The sequence below is a fragment of the Pogoniulus pusillus genome, chromosome 21, assembly GCF_015220805.1.
Source record: "Pogoniulus pusillus isolate bPogPus1 chromosome 21, bPogPus1.pri, whole genome shotgun sequence".
In the NCBI taxonomy this organism is placed as follows: Eukaryota; Metazoa; Chordata; class Aves; order Piciformes; family Lybiidae; genus Pogoniulus; species Pogoniulus pusillus.
The window spans coordinates 20,016,149-20,042,467 of record NC_087284.1 but is presented as its reverse complement, the minus strand read 5'-3'; the positions used below and the strand labels follow the sequence as shown (position 1 = coordinate 20,042,467).

The 26,319-nt window shown below is 44.5% G+C and overlaps 1 protein-coding gene across 3 annotated transcripts in view; it reads left to right on the top strand.

The window, feature by feature from the left end:
- Nucleotides 1-13,073: 13,073 nt before the first annotated feature.
- The window catches only part of TPPP (tubulin polymerization promoting protein), a 35,862-nt gene continuing 22,616 nt past the window's right edge, over nucleotides 13,074-26,319 (top strand). The window contains exons 1-2 of one of the 3 annotated variants that reach the window (XM_064161174.1): nucleotides 13,074-13,281; nucleotides 23,648-23,962. In XM_064161174.1, coding sequence (XP_064017244.1) covers nucleotides 23,652-23,962 — 311 coding nt within the window. In that variant the 5' untranslated portion in view covers nucleotides 13,074-13,281; nucleotides 23,648-23,651. Of the gene's footprint in view, nucleotides 13,304-13,598; nucleotides 14,137-23,647; nucleotides 23,963-26,319 lie in introns of those variants that run through there. The other 2 variants (XM_064161173.1, XM_064161172.1) reach the window with 2 other exon arrangements.

The following is a 26,319-nucleotide window of genomic DNA, read 5'->3' as shown; positions in this document are numbered from 1 at the left end:
GTGAGACCATTTATTAAGGGATAAAGTGAATGAAACAGAGAAAGAGAGAGAAGAGAAGAGAAGAGAAAGAGAAACGGAGAAAGAAGGAAGAGCAGGGAAAGGATTATATTACCGCACCCCACACACCCAGAGAAGGTCTGGGAAAGGATGCTACTGCTTTTGCCTTGCAGGAGGTGTTCCTGGGTTCATCCTTGGCTGGAGGAGGGGAGAGAGAGAGACTCCAAAGTCCAATCCTTATCAGTTTTGTGTTTCCCAGGCATGTTTTTCCAGCAAGTGATGTCTTCAGGGGAGTTCTTCAGGAGTTCTTTTCTGTTGAGCAGGCATTGCTATGGGCATGGCATGGTTGTTGGTGGTGGTGGAGATAGGGTTCCTTTGGAACCCTCTGGCTGGAGAGCAGCCCTGAGCAGAGGGACTTGGGCATGCTGGTGCATGAGAAGCTCAACATAAGCCAACAGTGTGCACTTGCAGCCTGGAGGGCCAACCAGATCCTGGGCTGCATCAGCAGGCGATTCTCCCCCTCTACTCTGCTCTGGTGAGACCCCACCTGCAGTACTGCACCCAGTTTTGGAGCCTCCATTACAAGAAGGATGTGGACAATCCTCTGGAGTGTGTCCAGAGCAGGGCCAGGAGGATGCTCAGAGGGCTGCAGCAGCTCTGCTGTGAGCACAGACTGAAAGAGCTGAGGCTGTGCAGTCTGCAGAAGAGGAGGCTCCCAGGTGACCTTCTTGTGGCCTTCCAGTATCTGAAGGGGGCTACAAAAAAGCTGGGGAGGGACTTTTCAGGATATCAGGGAGTGACAGGACTGGGGGGAATGAAGCAAAGCTGGAGGTGGGGAGCTCTTGAAGGCACAGGAACTGGCAGTTCCCACGTGCCGAAAGATGAGCCGCAGGGGGAGGCGACCAGCCTGGATGAGCAAAGAGCTCCTGAAGGAAGTGGGGGAGAAAAAGAGGGTGTATCGCCTCTGGAAGGAGGGGAAGGCTTCTCCTGATGTGTTTAAGGAGGTAGCCAGACTATGTAGGAGAAAAATTAGAGAGGCTAAGGCTCAGCTAGAACTTAGGCTGGCCACTTCCGTGAAAGTTAACAAAAAACACTTTTATAAATTTATCAACGCTAAAAGGAAGGGCAAGAAGAGCCTCCACTCCTTACTGGACCGGGAGGGGAACACTATAACTGATGATGAAGCAAAGGCAGAGGTCCTGAATGCCTTCTTCGCCTCAGTTTTCAACAGTAAGGAGAGAGGAGGAGGAGGCAAATGGCCTCTTAAACTGGGGGATGGGGTCGGGGAGCAGTGTGCTCCCCTGGAAATTCATGAGGAATTAGTTCAGGACCTGCTGAGCCACCTGGACACCCACAAGTCCATGGGACCAGATGGGATCCATCCCAGGGTGCTGAGAGAGCTGGCAGCTGAGCTGGCCAAGCCACTCTCCATCATTTTCCAGCAGTCCTGGCTCACCGGAGAGGTCCCAGGAGACTGGAAAATGGCCAACGTGGTCCCCATCCACAAGAAGGGTCGGATGGAGGAACCTGGGAACTACAGACCCGTCAGCCTGACCTCAGTGCCAGGGAAACTGATGGAGCAGGTTCTCTTGGGGCCAATAACTGCGCACCTGAGGGATGGCAAGGATCTCAGGTCCAGCCAGCATGGGTTTAGGAAGGGCAGATCCTGCCTTTCTAACCTGATCTCCTTCTATGATCAGGTGACCCGCTTGGTGGATGTGGGGAGGCCTGTGGATGTGGTCTATCTGGACTTCAGCAAGGCCTTTGACACTGTCCCCCACAGCAAACTGCTGGCTAAGCTGTCAGCCCGCGGCTTGGATGGTAACACTCTGTGCTGGGTTAGGAACTGGCTGGAGGGCCGGACCCAGAGAGTGGTGGTGAATGGTGCCACATCCAGGTGGCGGCCAGTCACTAGTGGTGTCCCTCAGGGATCAGTGCTGGGCCCCATCCTCTTTAACATCTTCATAGATGATCTGGATGAGGGCATCGAGTCAGTCATCAGCAAGTTTGCAGATGACACTAAGCTGGGGGCAGATGTGACTGAGCTGGAGGGCAGAAGGGCTCTGCAGCGGGACCTTGACCGCCTGTACAGATGGGCAGAGGCCAATGGGATGGGGTTCAATAGCTCAAAGTGCAGGGTGCTGCACTTTGGCCACAACAACCCCATGCAGAGATACAGGCTGGGGTCGGAGTGGCTGGAGAGCAGCCAGACAGAGAGGGATCTGGGGGTACTGATTGATACCCGCCTGAACATGAGCCAGCAGTGTGCCCGGGTGGCCAAGAGAGCCAGTGGCATCCTGGCCTGCATCAGGAATGGTGTGGTCAGCAGGAGCAGGGAGGTCATTCTGCCCCTGTACTCTGCACTGGTCAGACCACACCTCGAGTACTGCGTTCAGTTCTGGGCCCCCCAGTTTAGGAAGGACATTGAGATGCTTGAGCGTGTCCAGAGAAGGGCGACGAGGCTGGTGAGAGGCCTCGAGCACAAGCCCTACGAGGAGAGGCTTAGGGAGCTGGGGTTGTTTAGCCTGGAGAAGAGGAGGCTCAGGGGTGACCTTATTGCTGTCTACAACTACCTGAAGGGTGGTTGTGGCCAGGAGGAGGTTGCTCTCTTCTCTCAGGTGGCCAGCACCAGAACAAGAGGACACAGCCTCAGGCTGCGCCAGGGGAAATTTCGGCTCGAGGTGAGGAGAAAGTTCTTCACTGAGAGAGTCATTGGGCACTGGAATGGGCTGCCTGGGGAGGTGGTGGAGTCGTCGTCCCTGGGGCAGTTCAAGGCAAGGTTGGATGTGGCACTTGGTGCCATGGTCTAGCCTTGGGCACTGTGGTAAAGGGTTGGACTTGATGATCTGTGAGGTCTCTTCCAACCTTGGTGATACTGTGATACTGTGATACTGTGATACTGTGATACTGTTCAGGCTGGAGGTGAGGAGGAAGTTGTTGAGCCTGAGAGTGGTGAGAGCCTGGGATGGGTTCCCAGGGAGGTGGTTGAGGCCCCATGGCTGGAGGTGTTGAAGGCCAGGGCTCTGGCCAGCATGATCTAGGTTAGGGTGTCCCTGCCTATGGCAGGCAGGTTGGTTGTGGTCCCTTCCAACCCTGACTGATTCTATGATTCCTGGGCTGCTGCTTCCAGGTTGGATGTCACTCCCTCCCTCCCTCCCTCCCTCCCTCCCTCCCTCCCTCCCTCCCAAAAGCTGGTGTAGGCCTAGTGTCTTTTATTCCGTCTTTCACTCCCCCAGCCACATCAATGCCTAAGTGACCCCAGGTGTGTTATCAGGGGGCAGAGCTGAGCCATCAGGCAGGTCTTTTACGTCCCTTGTGACACATCCCGGGTGTCCTTGTGCCTGTAGGGCTCCGGTGCCGGCAGTGAGCTCCTGGCCCTGCCTTCAGCACATACCCCTGGACGTTTCAGCACACCGCCTGAGCAGCTGCTGTCTGGGCGGGCAGCAAAGGCCATCTTCAGCTTTGTCCATTCATATGACCAAGGGACACAAGATTTAGACTCTCACACTCAGGTATTTTGCTGCATTTGATTAGATGATAACATAAATTTATCAGTCTCTGAGCTTTATTTAGCTAAGTCTGAGGGAGCTGGGGTTGTGCAGCCTGGAGAAGAGGAGGCTCAGGAGGACCTTATTGCTGTCTACAACTACCTGAAGGGAGGCTGTAGCCAGGTGGGGTTGGTCTCTTCTGCCAGGCAACCAGCAACAGAACAAGGGGGGACAGTCTCAAGTTGTGCTGGGGGAGGTATAGGCTGGATGTTAGGAGAAAGTTCTTCCCAGAGAGAGTGATTGGCATTGGAATGGGCTGCCCAGGGAGGTGGTGGAGTCACCGTCCCTGGAGGTGTTCAAGCAAAGCCTGGATGAGGCACTTAGTGCCATGGTCTAGTTGAGTGGATAGGGCTGGGTGCTAGGTTGGACTGGATGATCTTAGAGGTCTCTTCCAACCTGGTTGATTCTATGATCTTGCTTTGCAAGTGAGAATTGGACTCAATGATCTCTGGAGGTCCCTTCCAACCCCTAGCATTCTATGATTCCATGATTCTATGACTCTGTGATTCAATGATTCTAAGTGTTTCTAAATAGTCAGCCTGTGCTGGCTTAGTAGAAATGCTAATTTTCTCTTCTGTGCACATAGTGTCTCTCACACAATGCTGCTGTTATTTATACATCCAATATACCAGCCTGATCATCATTTCTACTTAGTGTTTTGGGTTAGCATTTTTGGAAGTAGATTTCTGTGGAATGCATGTAAAGACAATTATGATTTCTTTACAACTATTAAAAAGGGGGAAAAAATGGAAAACAAGAAAAGAAAGAAAGAGAACAGAGTGCAGCTCACTGTCTGTCTCTGCTTTGTGTGTTCCAAATACAAAGCAGTGAAGAACGTGTGGGGTTTTTAAAGGCTTGTATAAAAACATTACCCTCTCTTCTGCAGCAACCCCCATGGCTTACCCTTCACTTACTCAATTGTTTGGGTTATGTTTACTAGTCATTATTGACCTCTTTGTTAACATAGCTACTGTTGACATCATTCCTTATCCAACAGAGATAAGGCCTTGTGTTCTGTTGCATCTTGCAGGGCAGCTCTCCAAGTCCAAACTGTTCATCTATATTTGAAATACTTGTCATCTGAGCTTTGTAATGAGACTTGTTTACATGGAGTAGGGAAGGAGAAGAATCCCTGTGAATGAATGCAATAGTCTCAGTGTAAAAACAATTATTCAGTGAAATAATGAGAATGTGTTTTCCAGCTGCTGTTTGTAGCTCCCAGTTGCTAGGGTACATGATGTCAGAGAGCATAACCTTGGCCCATGGTTACGGTTTACATATCTTTGCTTTTCTTGACAACAAGGTTAAAGACTATACCATCATCATTTATCTGATTAGAACTGACTTAGAAAATTAATGCCAAGAGAACAACAACAAAAAACATCTTATGCAGCTCGTGTAACCATCAGGATACTGGATTTCATTAAGGAACTGTTGAACCTGTGAATGACTCATCAGAGGGGTGGACAAGAAAACCTGTCTTGCTTGGATTCATGCTATTGACTCGAATTAAGGAAAACATCCTTTCATGTGATAACTTGCTACTGCAGGCAGAATGTCTTTGCAGGAAAAGGAAGCATTTGCTCTTTATAAAAAAGTTGGCTGCTTGCTTTTTGCACTAAAAGAAACATTTAACCATATTGTCACTAAAAGAAACATTTAACCACATTGTCACCAAAATAAACATTTAGCCATATTGTCACTAAAAGACATTTAACCATATTGTCACTAGGCAAGCAGTTCATACACCTCCTTACTCTGATTTGTGCTCCTAAGTTGCTCTCAGTTAAATCAAACATCTCTTTGGTACTAACTAGCCAGTGTCAAAAATCACAGAATCACAGAATGGTAGGAGCTGGAAGGGACCTCTGCAGATCATCTTGTCCAGCCTCGCTGCTAACACAGGTTTGCCTAGATCAGGCTGCACAGGAATTCACCCAGGAGGCTTTTGAAACTCTCCAGAAAGGGAGACAATCTCTCTGAGCAGACTGGTCCAGTGCTCCGGTACCCTCAAAGTAAAGAAGTGTCTTCTTAAGTGAAACCTCTTGGTTTCCAGTTTGTGCCTTTTGCCCCTCATCCTATCACTGGGCACCACTGAAAAGAGTCCAGCCCATCATTGCAGCTTCTGTCCTTTAGATTTGATCAGCACTGATAAGATCCCCCCTCAGTCTGCACTTCTCAGGGCCGAAGAGCCCCTGCTCTCTCAGGCCTTCCTCGTGAGAGAGGTGCTCCAGTCCCTCATCATCTTTGTGTCCTAGCAGATGCAAAAAGAAAGCAAGCAAGAGCTTTTTCCTGAAAAATCCCTATGCTTCATGCTTGGAACAAGACTAAAACAAAACAACATCAAAAAGGAAGAAGGTAACACACTAACACCTTTGACTGCAGGAGAAGAAAGCAGAGCTTGGAGGAGATGGTAAAACTTTATTAGTGTTCACAAGGCACCAAAATGATGATTTGGGCTTTACTTTTCTCTAATTGGTAATTACAGTCCCATATCTTCAACAGTAAACCTTGCTTGTTCAGGATCTGAATCAATCCTCTACTGTCCTTGTTAGTCTAGCTGCTGGCTACATTCTAAGCTAAGTAAAGTTTGTAGTTGGGAATCTGTCATACTGAACAAGTTTCAGCTGGAGAGCACCAGTGGTCCTTATTTATTTGTTTCCTTTGCATAGGCAACTAGGCTATTTGTGTATTTTGGGACATGGTTTAGTGGCCATGGTGGTGTTAGATCAATGGCTGCACTCGGTGAGGTCTTTTCCAACCAAAATGATTCTATGGTTCTATTTGAAAAGAAGAGTTACAAGAATTACAGGCTAGAGTCATAATGTGACCTACATATTAATGGCCTGACAGCATAGTCCTCATTTCTCAAGAGTAGTACTGAAGATTTAAGTTCCTACAGTTGCCTTAAAATGATCTGATTCCTTTCAAGCATATCTTGTGCTAACAGGTGTTAAGTTACCAAGTACAAGTCCAAAAGAGCTCCTGTCTGTACATATGTGGCTAAAAATAGCTGATTTTATTAGTTCTTAGTCTTATCAGGAATGTTTATTGAACTAACTAAACCCTAGATGTGAGGGAATCTATATCTGTTCCTGAAAGCTCATGAGTGCCAAACTAAGTTCTGTGAAATTCCCTGATTTTCTCTTCCTATGCCTATTCCATGATTTTCCTCCTTGTTTCACTGTGATTTCTAACAATTTGTTGTTTACAAGGAATCATAGGAGTAATGGATCTCTGGAGGTTAGCTAATCAAACCAATTTGGCCAGCTGCAGCTTTGCCTAGCTGTCTTGAAAGCTTCCAGGGCTGGAGGTATCAAACCTCTCTGACAACCTGTTTCAGACCTATGCAGTGTCTCCTAGGGGAAGATGTTTTTCCTGACTTATAGCAAGAAGATGGCTGAACAGGGCTTGTGTACTTTATCTTGGAACAAGATAACAAATTATTTAAAATTGATTAAAACATAAAATAGAAAGTCACAAGGAAAGGAGACATCTTTCTGCAAATTATGTTCAAATCTTTAGCTATGTGTATTTTAGAGAAGAAAGAGTGGGACAACATTTATTCAACTAAACAAAAAAAGGTGAGAATTTGTACTAGGATGAAAAGTGAGCATATCACATTAATGTGGCTGTTTTCTTGAGGTGAAAAATCTGTCACTCATAGAATCATAGAATCAACCAGGTTGAAAGAGACCTCCAAGATCAGCCAGTCCAACCTAGCACCCAGCCCTAGCCACTCAACTAGACCATGGCACTAAATGCCCCATCCAGGCTTTTCTTGAACACCTCCAGGGATGGTGACTCCACCACCTCCCTGGGCAGCCCATTCCAATGCCAATCACTCTCTCTGCCAACAACTTCCTCCTAACATCCAGCTTAGACTTCCCCCAGCAATGGGAATCAATTTTCTTTTCTCCTACCTCTCACCTGCTTCCTTTTAAAAGGATTTTCTGGACACATTTCTGGCTGAATTTCTGAGGCTGGTTGAGAAGAGTGTGCAGACTTCTCATAGAACTATTTTGCTATTAATGTCCTCTGATAAAGAAACACTCAATAAAGAACTAAGTCATGTACAAGTTTCATGTCATGTACATGTTTCAAAGCCCTAAAGTAGGCTTAACTGAAGAAATAGCTTTGTGCAAATGTATACTCTTCTTTTTTTCAGCATGTGAGCTACTTCTTCCTTCTCTGCCTCCCCTCTTCACTTAAAATGTATGCTCATAGATAAACTTCATTGAGAAACATCAGCTCCCTTTGTATCATTGTGTGGACAAAAAGTGTTGCCTTCCTTTTGCAGTCAGTGCTGTCTTTGTGGGCTTGGGATATTTTTTTCCCCCCAGTATTTTAGCATGTAATAAACATGCATATGTATGGTTATTTTATTACTTAACATTAGTATGCTAAGGGCATGATGAAACAGATCATATTATTTGCTTTCATGCCTTGGGAAGGACTGTCATAGACTAGGAGGCAGCAGTCAGAACAGCAGCTCTACGGTATGACATAACATGCTTCTGAATCACTTCTAAGCTGGGTCAAAGGGAAAAAAAATGGAAGGAGTGACCACAGCGTTCTTTTGTGAGCGTGGGGATTTCCCTGCTTGCTTGTCATGCTGCTGGAGATCTCTGGTTCGTACTCTTAAGGAGTGAGAACGTGGATTTTTCTTTCCAGTTAGAACAAAAACATAGTTTTTTAAAGGGCTCTCTTTTCAATTTGAAGTGCACTTTGCACTTGTTCTAGGACAGGGCCCAGAACTCCTTCAGCAAATAATGCAGCAACTATTAACACACTATCCAGAAATTTATTTCTTGTGGCTTTAAAAGTGAAACAATTAATGGAAATCATGCTCCTGTGAGGAATCAAGCCCCTCCAAAGGCTGGGATTAGTACCAACAGCAATATCAGTCCTCGCTGTAGAAACAGAGAAGCACCAAAACAATCTGCTGCAGGGTGGAAGTTGTGGAGAAAGTACTCTGAGAAAGGGAATTGTGCTTTCTTAGTACTCATCATCACTCCAAGAAGGACTTTGAGGTGCTGGAGAGGGTCCAGAGAAGGCCAATGAAGCTGGTGAAGGGTCTAGAGAACAGGTCTGGTGAGGAGCAGCTGAAGCAGCTGGAGTTGTTTAGACTGGAGAAAAAGAGGCTCTGGGGAGACCTTCTGGCTCTCTACAGCTCCCTGAAGAGGTTGGAGCCAAGTGGAGCTTTGTCTCTTCTCTCTAGTAACAAGTGACATTAGAAGAAACTTCTTCACTGAAAGGGTTCTCAAACACTGGAACAGGCTGCCCAGGGAGATGGTTGAATCCCCATCCCTGGAGGTGTTTCAAAGGGGTAGAGATGTGGTGCTGAGGGACATGGGACATCTTAGCATCTCATTAAACTCTCATTATCTCAACCCAGAGGGTTTCTTTTCCTGACTGTGTGCAGAGAGAGGGCTTGTGAGAGCAGGCTGTGTTAACCCAGGACAGTCTATATTTGGCACCCAATTTGGGGCTCAAAAAGCAGCTGTCTTAACTAAGAAAGTCAGTTTTGGCAGGAGACATAAGGGTTACGATAATGAGAAGCAAGAGAGCAAGAGGATTCAATTAAGGCTTGAGGCTTACAAAGACAGTTTTAGATAGAGAATTTTTTTCTGCAGTGTGTTTGCTATGTTGATGTATTTGGTTTCCTTCGGCCTGCTGGCCACACTTCTCCTGATGCAGCCCAGGACCTAGTTGGCTTTCTGGGCTACAAGTGCACACTGCTGGCTCATGTTGAGCTTCTTGTCCACCAGCACCCCCAAGTCCCTCTCATCAAAGTTGTCTTCCAGTCAGAGAATATGAGAAACTTTATTGTATTTTACACTTCACTTCTTGTCATGTTGAATACGCTCCAGAAGCAGTACAGAGCAGATTCAGTTTTGGTTTTGTTTGTTGAACTTCAAACTAACTTTTCTATGGCTTCATTCAGTAACCATATGTCAGAAAGTAAGGGAATCACAAATGAAATAGTAACTCATTTTATGTTACCATTAAAACTTTTAGCAGGGCTAGAACCATACATGTTGACTGTATGGACTACAATAAGCCCACATGTGGTATCAGCATACATTGATGCTGATGGGATGAACTCTGACAAAGCCATCTATGTTAACACTGCTGAAAATAAAGTATCACAACCAAGGCTGTTGGATGGGCTTGTAGCATTGTCCCTAGCCAAGAAAAAAGATGACATGTGGTAGCTGCTTGCATAACAATCACTTAGTTTTAACACAAATCCACATCTCTTGCCATTTTGTTTCCTAATCAATGAACACTTGTTAACAGTTATCTGTTATGAAATGTTACAGTAAAAGAATTCTTACTTTGACAGACAGAAAACTGTTGTAGAGTTTAGTGCCAGGGGCAGTCAGTGACATTTTGGGTTGAACAGCTGGGGTGAGTTTAATAAATACTTCATATGTTTTCATATCTGCTGACACAAAGTAGTTTAAGCTAAACTGAATTAAAAAGACCTCAGCTTCTCAACTCTAGCAGCTAATGGCTGAGAGTACCAGAAGGGCTGTTTCTGTTCTCTGGGCAGTCTTGGGAGAATTACTCTCTTTAATTTTCACTTCCCTATTCAAGAATGCAGCTCACTAGAGGCAGAGCAGTGCTGAAAACATCTTCCACTAAGAAAATAGCTCAGTGGGACCATTTCCATGTAAATACCATCAGGTTGTGTTTACTGTTTTAACTGCAACGTTGAATGCTTGGTATTAGACTTCACAGATGCTTACCCTTTCTGCAGTTCTGAGGTTCATTTCCTGGTCATTTTCTCTTGTGATTATATCTCCTCCTGACACTATTTTAGGGCTTTGAATAAACATCAACCTAAAAAAAGAGCGGCACTTGGAGTATATGTGATAAATTGAACAAACAACCAAAACTAGACAACAAAACTTTTTTTTGAGAGTTAACAGTATTAAAAGTAAGTCAGAAAATTAATAAGGCTGCAGCAGCTCCTTCAGTCTTTATCCATTGTATGAAATTACACAAAATATAGCTATTTGCAGTTGTTTCAGAACTGTGGACTTTTGAATGTGACATCTGTCCCTTCATAGAGTGGTGGAAGTGCTTGCCTGATAAGGTTTGGTTTGGATTGGTTTAGTTTGGGGCTTTCCCCCCCTCCTTTTTTATTTTCTTAAAGAACTGCATTGTGTCATAACCTTCACATCAATGAATGAAGTCTATGTTTTTTCCTTATTTAAGTAATGGGTTTGTGCTACAATATATCTCTGAGTCATAGATATACTCAGTGTAAATGGATTGTCCCCAATTTATGTCCACAAAACAGATGCAGACAGAGATGAGCATGTTGCTAGCTGCTCCATGAAAATCTTGCACAAATTACTCTACTGGAATCAGGTTTCTTAAATCCTGATCCAATTATTTGGTCTGCTTTGGATGACACCAAATTGGGTGGGACAAAAATAGGAAGGCTCTGCAGAGGGCCATGGACAGGCTGGATTGATGGACTGAGGTCAGTTGTATGAGATTTAACAAGGCTAATAGTGAGTCCTGCACTTGGGTCACAACAAACCCCTGAATGCTCCAGGCTCAGGGCAGAAGAGCTGGAAAGCTGCCCAGCACAAAAGGACGTGGGGGTGCCGGTTGACAGCTGGCTTAAGATGAGCCAGCGTGTGCCCAGGTGGCCAAGAAAGCCAACAGCATCCTGATGTGCATGAGAAACAGTGTGGCCAGGAGGACTGGGGATTGCTCCTGTACTTGGCACTGGTGAAGGCTGCATCTTGAGTGTTCAGTTTTGGGCCTCTCCCTACAAGAAAGATACTAAGGTGCTGGAGCATCTGCTGAGAAAAGTTACAAAGCTGGTGAAGAGTCTGGAGGACAGGTCTTATGAGAAGTGGCTGAGGGAGCTGGGATTGCTTACTCTAGAGAAGAGGAGGCTGAGGAGGCTTACTGCTCTTGACAGCTCCCTGAAAAGAGGTTGGAGTGAGATGGGTGTTAGTCTGTTCTGCCGAGTAACTAGAAACAGGATGAGAGGAAATGGCCTCAAGTTGTGCCAGAGTAGGTTAGATTGGACATTAGGAATAAATTCTTTACTGCAAGAGTGGCCAGGCATTGGAACAGGCTGCCCAGGGAGGTTGGTGTTGGAATAGGCTGCCCAGAGAGGTTGGTACTGGAATAGACTGCCCAGGGAGGTTGGTGTTGGCATAGACTGCCCAGGGAGGTTGGTGTTGGAATAGGCTGCCCAGGGAGGTTGGTGTTGGAATAGACTGCTCAGGGAGGTTGGTGTTGGAATTGACTGCCCAGGGAGGTTGGTGTTGGAATTGACTGCCCAGGGAGGTTGATGCTGGAATAGGCTGCCCAGGGAGGTTGATGCTGGAATAGACTGCCCAGGGAGGTTGGTGTTGGAATAGGCTGCCCAGGGAGGTTGGTGGCATCACCATCTATGGAGGTTTTCAAAAAACCAAGTAGACATGGTACCTCAGGACATGGTTTAGTGGGTATGCTGGGTTTGGGTTGATCATTGGACTTGATGATCTTTGAGGTCTTTTCCTCCACTAAGACAAGGACACTTTTCTTGGTGAGAATTGTGCCTTCAATGTGCATCTTAACTTCTGCTGCATTACTATTAGAGCCATTATGAAAGTTTGCATCTCCAACTGTCAGATGTTACCCAGGATTTATTCATCCTGAGATCATCTTGCAGTCAGTGTGTTTGTCACCAGCAATCTTGATTCTGCTGTGTCTGTTGCTTTAAGAGCATAACACCATCTGATATTTTAACTTTGTGAGCTGTGTCAGAGCAAGCCCTTTTTGAGACACCAAAAAAATTGAGGCAAAAGTTTTTTGGTTTTTTTTTAATGAAGAACAAATTGTGCAATTTGTCTGAATTCTATCACACAATTAAATTGGAGTGCTCTGATTCTGCATGTTTACTAAGACTGATGGCACATTTTGGGACAGAATATTCCACCAGAAGAATGAGATTACATGATAAACTGTGTAACTGAAAACAATGTATGTCCAGCCCTTTACTAAACATCATGAGAATAGTTTCTACTGGGTGATTTACCACACCTTATTTCTTGTTAATCTAGATTGCATTGATAATTTACCTTCAGAACTAGGCTCTGATTTAACAGAGTCCATGCCATAATCTGTTGTACAGCTGTATGGCAGGGACCCTTCTTGAGTATCAAGCCTGCTCAAGCTTCACAAGGGTTTGCTGTGTCCGCATGGCGAGGAAGAAAACATGAAACAGACGAAGGACTGTAGCACCCCTTAGTCTTCCCGTGACCAAGTGGATGCTGGAGATGGAGAAAACCGTTGGAACCAGGCCTTGATTCTCATGCCATCCAGGCCGGGGCAGTCACTGGCAGACCTCGCACTGCCTCCAGGTCTTGGCGAGGGCAGCGGACCCCTCTACCTGCCTTCACTCCTCTCTTGCCTAGCGGGGAGCAGGAAGGAGCAGACCAGCGCCATCGCCAAGCGCAACCAGCCATTTAAGGCAGCAGCAGCGGCAGCAGCTCCTTCTGTGCTAATTCATTACCTCAGCCTCCGCAGAGGGCGGCAGCGGCCTCCCGCCGGTCAGCCCGCCCGGCCTATGGAGGCGAGCGGCAGAGGGGCGGGCAGCGAGGGCGGTGCCTGGCGGAGCCGCCGCGCCGGCTTGACACAGGCTGCCGAAAGCGCTGGAGCCTGCCTGGGCGAGTGTCAGCTCGGGCTGGCGTAACTTGCCTCCCCTCGAGAGTCGGTGGTGAGTGGGCACCCTTTGCGAGGTGGGCGAGACGAACCCTTTCCCCCTTGTCTTCTTCTTCCTTTTTCCCCCCAATTTTATTTTTTCCCAGTGGCGGGGCTGGTTTGTGTATTTCTTACTGCCTCCTGCCTTCTTAGTGCGCCGGGTAATTGATTTCTATTTAGCTAACGAGGGAGGGGGCGGGCGCGACGAGTCCTTTTTTGGGGATGGGAAGTGCGGGTGGTGTCTGTACCTCGGTGCGTCCTGTCTTTAGTGCGCTGGCTAATTGACTTCTGTTTAGGTAACGGAGACGCGTGGGGAGGGGGCGGGCGCGTTGGCAGAGCTGCCTCGGGCTGGAGGCCTCCACTCTTGCGCTGCCTCACCCCACCGTTATGTAACGTTCGCGGGGGGCTGCGGGTAAAGGCAGCAGCAGCACCGTCACCACCACCAGCAGCAGCGTTCGTGTGCAGGATGAATCGCCTTCCCCATTCTTCTGCATCCTCCCGGGCTCGGCGAAGAGAGGAGCTCCGTGCAGAGCTGTACTCCTTTGCCTGCCTTATTGGGCTGGGCCCTGGCAGCGGCACCTCCCGCCGCCATCGGGGAGGGCACCCGCGGCCGTAGCCTGTGCGGGGCTAGGGCGTCTGTTCGCCGGCTCCCGGCAGCGCTGCAGCAGCAGGTGGATGGATGGGCCATGTTGGAGACTGGCTGTGGGAGGTTGGCAAGCCCGGCTTTACCTGCGGGCGTCTCCCAGAGGAGCTGCGTGAATATTCTGCTGTTGGCTGTTAATCTAGAGACGACAGCAAAGTCTCAGCCGCTGCAACTGCCTCTTCGTGCTCCTCTGCCAAGCAAACGGATCCCTTTTATGGAGATTGATGGGTAAAGGCGATGTGTTCTTTTTTTTCCCCAATGCCCCAGCGTTAGCTGAAGGGGTTTCGTCTCCGAGTACCGCTTTTTTTATTACGCCCTCCACGAAAATCGGGCGTGGGAGACTGAGTACTGCAGCATACGTATGAAGTGTAGTGCTCTAGGATGAAGGGGACGAGGTCTTTCCAAAGGATTTTGCCTAGAGCAAAGCAAAATCCTGTCAATGAACCTGTGATCCCGGCGAGTTGGTTTGAAAACAAATAAACCACCACCTCCCTAATCGTCAATAAGGATTTCTCCAGTGCTGGGTGAAAGCTGTTGTACGTGGGTGAAATTCTTCCACGGCCAAGTTGGGTGTGTGCTGCGAGGTGCTGGACCCGCGTTTGTGAAGTGCGCGTCTTAAACGTTGATAGCTTTGAATCTTGCCGCAGGAGCTGCTGGCAAGCAATCCCCCCCACCGTCTTTTGCGGGGTGTAAATATGCAGGTTTAGGGGATGAGATTATTTCAGACTCTACAGAGTATTGCATAACTACTCATATATTTATTACAACAGGGAAAAAAAAAAAAAGGAGGGGCAAACCCAACCCCCCGGTCTGAAATGAAACACATGATCTGAGGCTTGTTTTCACTGACTTCTGCCGAGGGTTCACCCTGTTTTCTCAATTAGCATCGTTAAGTAGCATGCTTTAGAGGTCTGGCAGGTGTTAGCAAGATGATGAGACAAGAAAGTTTGGCTTTTTTGCTTGTTTGGGTTTGTTTCTTTCTGTCGTTTGTTTGTTTAATTGCCTTTTGTTTGGTTTTTGTTTTGTCTCTAGTGCTGTGGGAACCTGAGGGCGAACCAGAGAAATAGCAATACCCCTACACTTTTATAGCCTCAGGCTTCAAATAGCATGACTGTGTATCAAATCTATAAAATCTGTTTATTTTAAAAATCTCAGTGACCCTTTGAAAAAAACCCAACCTTTTCTCAACCTGCCCCTTCCCAGAACCACACCAAAATGCTGTTTTTCAACATCTCTGTACCTCTATGGTCACAGTCATATGGCTTTTAAATAGTTCATCATTTGTAACTGCTGAAGTGAATGTCCAGTATTAAATCCTAGTACAACGTGATGCTTAGACAGCATGCCATGCGAGGATCAAATTGCAGATAAAGCTCACATAGGAATCTCCTGCACTGCTTGCACTTGGCCCACGTAAATGTAAGAAAATACATTTATAAATGGAAATGTACATCCACCAAGTAGTTGTTTCTGTGCCCAACTTAAAGTCTGGATTGACTCTGTGGTGAATAATAATGTCTTTTTTATGGTAAGTGTATTCCTTCCAATTATTTTCTGTAGGCAGCTATATGCAAGAAGTTATTTTTACTTCCTATCTTTGAATTTAATTTGAAAGGATGAAAAAAGGAGGAAGAAAAAAGGGTGGAAAGAAGTAACAAAGCTTGTTTTAAGGAGGGAGGCAGTCTCATAGGCCAATTTATACTGAGATTAGTGTTTTCTGATTATAAGTAGAGGCAATTACTTGCACTTAATATACCTCAGAATGTTTTAGAGAATAAACCATACGGTGTTTAAACTGGATAACCTGATCTCAGGTGGGACACAAAATAATGTCAGATGCTTTTCTTCATTTGTGTACTCTGATTATGTAAGCCTTCAGTGTGAGAATATGACTGAAATCAGAAGGCTGTATTGCTGGGTGAAGAATAATTTACAACACAAGCTGTTTTTCCTGTAGTGTGGTTGTTCAATGCCACATCCTTTCTGTTTGTACATGAGCGCTGCTTGCAGATTGTGCATAAATGAAGTGGACTCTTTTCAGCAAGCAACAAAGAGAGATTTTTTTCTTTCTTCCCCCAGAACAGGTGCATAATTTTCATCCACAGTGTTTGTCTGCCATACTGGCATAATTACAACGGACATAAGTGCTTTTAGGTACCTCTGCCAATTAGCTGAAAAGAAATATTTTGCTTACTGTTTCTATTCCCCTGGTGTCTAGGAGCTGTGGTCAGGGATCTCAATTAATGTGTGTGCTAGTTTGTCCCTGGAGGTGTTCAAGAAAAGCCTGGATGAGGCACTTAGTGCCATGGTCTAGTTGACTGGCTAGGGCTGGGTGCTAGGTTGGACTGGCTGATCTTGGAGGTCTCTTCCAACCTGGTTGATTCTATGCAGCAGGCTAGAATGTTTTGGTGAGAAGGATTAGATCATAGGCTGTGAAATGAAAACAATGGTGATGTCTACTCCCCTCATAGGCTTGCTGAGATGTATAAAATTGTAAGTCAAAACATAGATAAGACACGTAGCACTTCACTCTCACTCGAGCTGCTGGTTGAGCTGCATCTTACTCTCTCTAACCTCACCCTCCATTTTGGGCTAATCCACTTTGCTTCCTAACCCCTCTGGCCAAACCTCCATTCTTCCTTGGGACTGGGGTAAGGTTGAGAGGGGCAGGGGTAAGGTGAAGGGGTGGTTGAGAGCCCCTCCTGGGGACTCAGGTTTCTGGGAGGGCTGTTGTGTTTCTGTATTACCTTTTACCTTGTGTATTTCTGTCAATAACTGTATATACTGTAAATATCTGCTTGTATATTGTGCTAGCTGTAAATATAAGCTTCATTCATACTTCCAGAGCTGGCCGAGTCTAGTCTGAGTGATTTCTAAAGTGGTGGTGGGGGAACAACACCCAAACCATCACAATGTGCTTGATGCAATATAACAGTAACTTAGGCCTAATCCCCAAAAGGTCATGATCCAAAATGCAGAACAAGACATTGTAAAGGGTACACAAAAGGGAGTGCAGCTGCTGTTAAGAAGGATATGTAGATACATGTGCGTGTTTCGTTCAACTTTGTGTTTTCTGCTACAGCAAAGGGAATTCTAGAACTTAATCTAAGAGTCATATGGTTCTTTTAGGGATGTTCTGGTATCAAAGGACACACTTGAAACATGAGTAGTGGCTTGGTATTGGGAGATTTAAAAAAATACCTTGACTAAATGCTGAAAATCGAAATAATAAAATGCATCAAACCAATGTGAAATATTTTATTGTAAAGCTACTTAATTTGTACCATTCATTATGTTTCAAGGTAAGGAAAAAAAACAAAACACTTTGGAACAGTTTTTGTTTCCAAATTGCAGCAGTACACAGACAAAAATCACATTGCTATTTCCCCAGTGTTTTCTGTATGCTGGTTTAGCTCTTTTGTTCTCTCATATGCCCCCTCCCCCCCAAAAAAAAAAAGTAGCAAATACACCTTCAACAGAACGAAGTTTCTTAGGGAATACATCACCCTGCTCACTCCAAATTGCACATACCTAGAAGTACTGCATGAATTTCCCATTGCAATTGTAGTTTGGTTATCAAAGTACTTCAAAATAGTGAAAGTAACTGTACATTCAGAAGGTGTTAAAATGTTCCAATATAAATATGGTCTTTACACAGTGCATATACAAGGGTATAATTTTTTCTTGACTTCCTGAATGATTGTTGTAGTTCAAACAAGATTTTAATTTTTTTTTAATGTTTATAAACATCTGAGGTCTGGTCTGGAGGGGGGGGACAGGCTCTGCTCACTTGCTCCCTGTGACAGGACAAGGAGCGATGGGTGTAAGTTGTAGCACAAGAGCTTCCACCTCAACACAAGGGGGAACTTCCTTACTGTAAGGGTCACAGAGCACTGGAACAGACTCCCCAGGGAGGTTGTGGAGCCTCCTTCTTTGGAGACTTTCAAGGCCTGTCTGGGTGTGTTCCTCTGTGATCTGTGCTAGATTGTGTGGTCCTGCTCTCCTGCTCTGGCAGGGGGGCTGGACTCGATAATCTCCTTGGGTCCCTTCCAACCCCTAATATCCTGTGATATGCATAGTTGAGGGATGGTGTTTTATTGCATTAGTGCTAAGAAAGTCTTGCAATGAAAATTCAAATGCTAAGACCTCTTGTTCACAAAAGCATTACTTTGTTGTTGATTACTGTTTAGTTAAAACCAAATCTTTGTCTGCGCCTCTCATCCAATTTCACTATAAGAAGGACCAGAACCCAAACATTTCATTGTACAGGAGCATGTAGAATCATAGAATCAACCAGGTTGGAAGAGTCCTCCAAGATCATCCACTCCAACCTAGCACCCAGCCCTAGCCAGTCATCTAGACCATGGCACTAAGTGTTCATCCAGTCTTTTCTTAAACATCTCCAGGAACGGTGGTTCCACCACCTCCATGTAGATGTGACTCCACCACCACCATGTTGATGTGAAAGGACTTCTCGATGATTTAGCAAGCAAAATATTCTCCTCCTGTTTTTACTGAGTTGTGGATAGTTGAAAAACATCTCTATTTACAGGTTGTCTTTTTTTTTTTTTTCTTCATTCATGCAAACCAACAGACTGGAAGAACATAAGGGGTCTTTAGACAATCTAATATGATTTATATATTAGTTATTTTTAGTTAGTTATTTGAGACCAATGACATACATTTGCTAGAATTCTGCCTTTCAGAGATGCTTGACTAAGTGTGTGTTCTGTATTAAATGAAGTCTAGTGTGCAGATGTCAAGATGTGAAGTATTTGAGGCTATTCTTGGAAGCTACTTTTAGTGTTTCCAATATTTGGTTGTCTTTCTCTAAGGAAGTCTGACTGTTAATTTGTATTCTCATAGCCTGGATTTTCAGTTGTCATGCTTTTTATTATCTTTGACAGTAAAGAGACAAATATTTACAATGTGATGCAGTTGCTCTGCAAAAGTATTTGGATACTTCACCCAAGTGACTTCAGTCACCTGAAAAACTGCATTGGTGGAATTCTTTAAGTCTCTCATGGTAAAGTCTCATGATTTGTAGCTCTTAAACCATCTCCAGTTCTTAGATGCTTTGTGACCATTAAATCTTATAGTGCTTTCAAAGCCTTTAGGTTTCTGTTAGCTCAGTTTTTCTGTCAATAGCATCACCTTGGTTCTCTTGATGTTTTCACCTGTGGGTGGTGTACACAAAGCCCTCGATCTTGCTCATGTTTGAGGTCATCATCTTGCTGCACAATCTTCTTTCATTCAGTGTATCTTCATTGTTCATGACTTTTGCAGGAGTATTTCTATGGAAATTCAGATTAGTAGTGTGCTTGGGACGGAGTGATGAGAGGGGACAAGGTGTACTGTATGAAGAGATGAAGCTAAGCAAACTATATATTATTGTAATGCTACAAGTCAGAGAACTGGTACTCAGTGAACCCTATAGTGATGACAGACCCAAAATGTTATTTGGAGCTGTAAACTAATTGTATGACTAACTGCTGTGAAGAGCAGCTGTTGTCTTCCAGTCTGTTTTGATCTGTGATTCTCAAGTATTTTTTTTGTGCTACCTAAACAGTAGAGTCCTGTTCTGTTGTCATGTTCACTGTCTTCTGTGAAGGCTGTTGTAGACACTAGTTTGTACCCTTGCCTTTGTGTGGAGTTGCAAAGTATTTGTGTCCATGTTCATTCTTCTTGTACCAGTGCTAGCAGCTGAGCAGAGCTCAGGATGAATACTTAGTGTGGGATAATCACATCATGGAAGCAATGCATGATAAGGCCACCAGTACCTAGATTTATGGTGGATGCATGTATTTATACTTTTGCCATTACAGCTGAAACCTTGTGTAGATTACATGATGGTGTTGCAGTATATTGTAAGTCAAGAGTGAGCGAGTTAAGTATTTATTGTGTGGTTTTAAGTGTTGAGGTAAGCATGTGCCTTTTAAAATAGAAATGTTCTAGTAGAACTGTTGCTGAGAAAGATAAATGTATCTGGTTATAGGTGTTATGGTTTTTGCATATATAAAGAGGCAGTATTCTAAGAAGTGGATTGTTAGAATGAAGATCTAAATTTAGTTTTGTGTATAGCTGATGCTGCAGCAGTAACTGTGTAGATGGATGGCAACAGTTTTTTGGAAATAGAGCAGTAATAGCCATTTGTCAACCATTATTTTAAATCTCTATGCTTGATAATGTGTCCTTTCAAGATTATACCTGTAATGTTATAGGCAACTTTGTCACAGACTGAAATACTGTTTTGCAAAGGAGAAACATTGAAATTGTCCGTCTTGAATAACCTCCTTTCTATTGTTCTGTGTATGTCCTACTCGAGGTCTTAATGTAGTTGTATGATCTAGCAGCCTTGCCCTTGTCCATAGTGCTGGATAGGGAACTTGGGGTTTGTCTGCACAGTTCGGCTCAAAGCCTGTGAAAGGATTTAATTCTCTTTCAGGAAGGATGTGTTTAAATGTAGATAGAGTTTTGTTAGCTTTGCTTAGTCTGCAGTGTTCTCTGCTCATTTGGCTTCTGCACTGTATGCTGGTTGTCATTTAGCGTGTAGAGAAATGTGCTTAGAGGAGAAATGTCTTCACTCTGGATTCTACTGATAGCTTTGGAGGAAGTTAAGGGAAGCTTTAAGAGAACTGTGTAAAACATTGCATGTCACTAGCAGAGATCACAGAAACATTCAGGTTGGAAAAGACCCTTAGGATCACTTAAGTCCAACCCATAACTCTACCAGGCTTACCTCTAAACCATATGCCAAAGCACCACATCCAGATGACCATTTAACACATCCAGGGTTGGTGACTCAGTGTGGACAAAAGAGTAATATAGTACTTTGAAAAATCACATGATTCAGGCAAAACTCTTTCAAGTGTGGGTTTGAGTTCATGATTTGAAATTACTGATTTGTTTTAAAACATTCTTCTGCAGTGCTGTGAAGAGTTGAGTTATGGCTATGGATGATGTGGAATTAAGCAAATTGGCCAGCAAGGCATTAACACTGGCTAAGGAAAGATTTTGTTTAGGAAATACCTCAAAATGCAGGCATGTAGTTATTGCTTCTAATTTCAGATGAGACAGAGTGGCACCTTCTTCAGACAGTGCTTACCTTCTTTACAGGATTCATAATAAGAGCAAACTTTCCTCTTAGAAAGTTTGTGTAGCACAAGATAAAAATCACAACACTATATGAGCTGCACATCTTATAGCAGATCTCCACCTTCTTTTGTGATTTTGGGGGTTAATATCCTATACAGACATTAACATAGAGACTTTGCTTTTTTGCTAGTGTGTATTCTGTGTCTGTCTCTTTCTGCTTGTCTTCTCCACTGCCCTCCCTGCTCCATCCTTGGTTTCTCTGCCTCTGTTAGCTTGGAAAAAATTTGGTTCTTGTTTCCATCTCCAGTGTATTTAAAGTAGTGAGGTCTTGGAAGAGACTTCTGCTTTTGGAGGTCAAGCTTCCTGAAAGATGGAAGTAGATCATAGATCTTTATTAATAGACTATTAATCATAGAATCAGCCAGGTTGGAAGAAACCTTCAAGATCAGCCAGTCCAACCTAGCACCCAGCCCTAGCCAGTCAACCAGACCATGGCACTAAGTGCCTCAGCCAGGCTTTTCTTGAACACCTCCAGGCACGGTGCCTCCACCACCTCCCTGGGCAGCCCATTCCAATGCCAATCACTCTCTCTGCCAACAACTTCCTCCTAACATCCAGCCTAGACTTCCCCCAGCACAACTTGAGGCTGTGTCCCCTTGTTCTGTTGCTGGTTGCCTGGGAGAAGAGTTTTCTGTTGCATAAATTGTATCAGGAGTGGTTTTACTTTGCTCTTGTGTTTTCTCACCACCATTTTGATAGCAAAGGAAATGTGTGTAGACTGATGAATCATTTTTGACTGAGCTAGACATTATTTGTTAAAAATCTATGCATCTGTAATTCTTGGAGTAGTTTGTATTTTACTCTGCTTGTTCTGGAGTTTGTGTTGGGAGAGTTTCAGGACAGTTTGAGGTAAAATATTGGAGAGCAAACAGTGTGAAAGAAATAGAAGTGGGACTTGGTTACATTTTAATTTTTAATTAACTTCAGTTTTTTTTTTCCCTTCCTCTGTGCTTTTATTTTTTTATTTTCATAGGTCTACTTAACTTGCATCTACAGTTAGCAAATTTCTGTCATGTTAATTTAGTTGGGCATTCAAGCGTAAGATAGAACAAGTGCCATGGTTTAGATAACTGGATAGGGCTGGGTGATAAGTTGGGCTGGATGATCCTAGAGGACTCTTCCAACCTGGTTGGTTCTATGATTAAGGCTCTTAAGTTTTTTTAATTAATCTTTTCAAAATAAACAGTAATGCTTTGGCCATACTGCAACCAGCTGGTTGACCTGGCTATTTGCCCAACACAGAAGTGAGGGAGAAGTAGCACCCCAAAAAAAATTGAGACAGAAAAAAGTTTACTGATCAGTATTAGGTAAACTTAGTACAAAATGCATAATTAACTCAACCTGTTTGCAGGAGAAGCATGGCACAAAGCAGCAGCAAGCAGAAACAAGTGAGCCAAAAGCCCAAGCCAGAAAACAACTCCTCCATCCCTCCTTGTCCCCTGCCATCCCAGTGGGAAAAAAAACAACACCCAAGAAGCTGGAACTTAGAGGCAGCACCCAGAACAGAAGGGCCTCCCATGTTGCAGTGTGAACTTAAAGGCCCATAATACTTCGGTCCAGTTAGCGGTTTTCACTTTTGAAGATGGCATGGTGTGGATAACAACAGCAGGTTCAACTCAGTCCATGACATTCTCCACCCCTGATTCTATAGTATCTGTGTCATGCACAGCAGTAATCATCATCAAACAATAGACATCATAGGTCAGTCACTGTCTGTTCTCACTCAAAGTGAGATTGCTTAGCAGTACATAGAGGACTGCTCACTGCAGATGCCCTGGAGCTCCACTCTGTTCCAGTACAGTCTGGATCAGTCCATGACCAGTCCAAATGGTGGGGCTGTGTTTCCACTCCCAGGTCAGTTGAGTCCAGTCATCCACCCACAAGTGAAAGAAAACTGTGGCCTGTGTTCTGGTGCTCTGGTATCAACACATGCAAGAGTGGAGCTCCTTCTGGCACACCAGAAATACTGCTGTTCATTCCAAATCAATTCCACAGCTTTAGTTCTTTGACCATAAACTTGAGAGGCTTTTCTAAGCATTTCTGGGACTTCCTTTCTTGTTACATAAACTAAGGCTTATGATGTCAGTATTTTGCTGCACTTTCAAGGTATTTCAGTTTTCAATAACAAATGATTTAAAAGCTGCAGTCAAGAAAACAAAGAGGTGTTTGGTTTTCCTTCAGAAATAAAAGAAGTAGGTAATAATGCCTACAACGTGAGGGGCACACCTTTTATTCCCATCAGTAGAACAACTATGGTGATTATTGCCATTAAAAAAGAAAAGATGAAACAAACATTAAGTGTTCTTTTGTTGGCTGATGTAAGGGTGGTGAAATTACTTTTGTGTCCTATTTTCAAGTGTTCTTTCCTTGACTGCTCTTTTTTGGCATTGTTAATATGCTAGGTGGACAGTTACATAGTTCTCTGTGTAGACTGTTATTTGATGATGGAGGACACTGAGCTCTTGCTAACTTTAAAGGCTGCTTCATCTCCATCACTTGTGATGTGGACTGTAGGCTGTAGCTTAACAGAAAGTAAAATAGTGCCAGTTAAAAATTAATGAGTTTACCCTCCTCTTCTTTGTAGCACAATGGCTGACAATAAAGCAAAGTCAACCAAACCTGCAAATAGGACTCCTCCAAAGTCTCCTTCAGATCCAACAAAGGACCGAGCAGCGAAACGATTATCCTGTGATTCAAACAGCTCCCATGAGGGAGCTATGGCAGGAGAACTAAGTGCTCTGGAAGAGGCCTTTAGAAAATTTGCCATCCATGGAGATACAAGAGCCACAGGAAAAGAAATGCATGGGAAGAACTGGTCAAAGCTATGTAAGGACTGTCATGTGATAGATGGAAAGAATGTGACAATCACAGATGTTGACATTGTCTTCAGTAAAATCAAGTAAGTTCCTTTCTGCCATTTCCTTGTCTTCCCAGCATGTTTTGTAGGTGTCATCTAAATTTATCTTCTGTTGCTTACAAATGTTGTGAAGCACTCTGTGTCTTTGTCACAACCAATATCTTTCTTATTACTTTATGAAACTGTGGTGCTTTGTCTAAGGATACAGCTTTCAGCTTCTGCCCTGCTATCTTAAACTGACTTCAGTTAACTGGGTGTTATGCTGTACAAAGAGGTGAGATGTGATCAGGACAAATTAAGTTAGAATGTAATCTTTTATCTTGTCAAAACACAGCCTTAGAAGACTAAGACAGGATATGTACTAAAAGCTATTGTTCTAACAGTCTTGAGATCCAGCACAGCACCTACTCAAAGTGTAGGGCTACACCAGACTGATGGTGAATCTGTGATGCAGTTTAGTTGGTTAGGATTATCTTGGTGGCCATAGTTTGTCCTTGTGAGTACACTAGAGCTTTAGTGGAACTTGCTCCTCAGATTGAAAAGCTAGGTGGGCTTGATCTGCAGACTTGTCAAATCCAAGGCAAGACATTCATCTATTTGGGCATATTCTATATGAAGCTCCAAATAAAATTTCTTTATTTCTTTTGTTTTCCCTTGTTCTATGTGTAGAATTGCATCATTTTCACTTTCTCTTGATAGCTGATCTGAGAGCTTTGCCTTTTCTGCCTTGCTTTACCATAGTAACTATGTAAATTGCCTCACACCTCACCATGTTGAAGGACATACATTAAGGGAGGTACCTCAATTGTGCTTGCAACTCGTATGAACATTTATTTAGCTTGTATTCTCCACTGCTGTGGTGTAGCACTGTTCCGGAGTACTCCAAATTCCTTCCCCCTCTCCCCCCTGGGGAGGAGAAGAAGGTGCAAAAGCTGCCTCCCCCCTGGCCCTTCAGACTTGAAGGGCAAACAGCAGGAGGCACCTTTCTGCATGTGGGCTGTAGCAGTTTGCAGGAGAACGAGGGCAAGTCCCACACAGATCAGTACGATCAAAGCAATGCCATGTGGACTCCACACAGTTCAATGTGAATTCTACCAGAGACCTTGATAGATCATTCTGGCTCTCATTATGTAGTCTTGAGCATAGAGCACACACCTACACATTAGCATGATTAGGCAAGAACAGCCCAGACTTTTGCATACACCACGCCTTGTTTTTCTCATTAAGGTGATGTCCACTTACCTGTCCTTCCCTAGGTAAGGTAACCTCCAGCTGTGGGAACCAAACTCGGCATTCTCTGTTTTGCTTATTCCTTCTCACATTGCATTCCCACAGTGGGCTGACCTGTGTGGAAGCTCACACTGGAGTCAGGCTGGTGGTTAGCAGGGTTTTCATGCCCGGTATAAAATGGCAAATGGACAGTTTTGTCTAGAAAAGCATAAATAGAGCAATGGAGAAGGTGAGGGGATTCCCCCCTTGACAGAGTTCCTGCCTTGACAAAGTTCCCAACAGGACAGGTTCCTACTGTGACAGAATTCCCATTTTGGACCATCCCTGCTTTTGGGTGGATCTTTTTACATGGTTCTCAGATCTATACCGTCCTTTTGCACTCTGATGCAAGCTTGGCAAGTCCTGGGGTCCATTTGAGAAAGCTGCTGGCAGCACCTGGACCCTGCTACTCTTGGACCATATCATCAGCCAACTTTCTGGCTGCCTTCTGGAAACCAGCAGTTTGGCCCTCCCATGCTGCTGCTGAGACAGTGTCACTTCCACGAATCTCTGTCTTGAGGAAGCCATGTCTTGAGATGTTTCTGAGTTTTTCAGTGTTGCCACTTGCCAAACTCAGAAGCATCCAGGCTACTGGATGTTGCTTGCAGCATCAGGAGAATGAGCCCAGACGCAGAGAAATCCAGCAAGGGATCATTGTCAAATACCTATCTCAGCTCTGCGAGTAAAACCTGCTGTTCCCTTAATTCTCTGCTCAGCCTGATTTGATAGTGGGTAAAGCTGCGTTCATAGCTTAGCCTTTTCCATCTCCTGACTTCCCAAGTCTCTGTATTTTCGAATAATAGTCTGTAAATAAACCTAAAGTAGTTTTGTACGTAGTTTGGGGGCAGGGTTTTCAGGAAAATAAAATAATTCTATTTTTATAATTCCTGACTCAACCACGTTAATTTCCTGCCTCCACAACAAACACTGAGGAGGACATGCAAACTGAGTTGTTTACAAGAGTAGTTGGGAAAATTTGCTGCAAGCACTCTAATGCTTTAGAGAGCATCAAAGCACAGAAGGGCAGAGAACAAAAGGCCCTTGAACTTGAAAGGTGCTCCAGTGTAAATGTGCTCCTTAGAATGACATTACACATTTGATTTCTTTCTTTCAGTGTTTCCTTTGTCCTC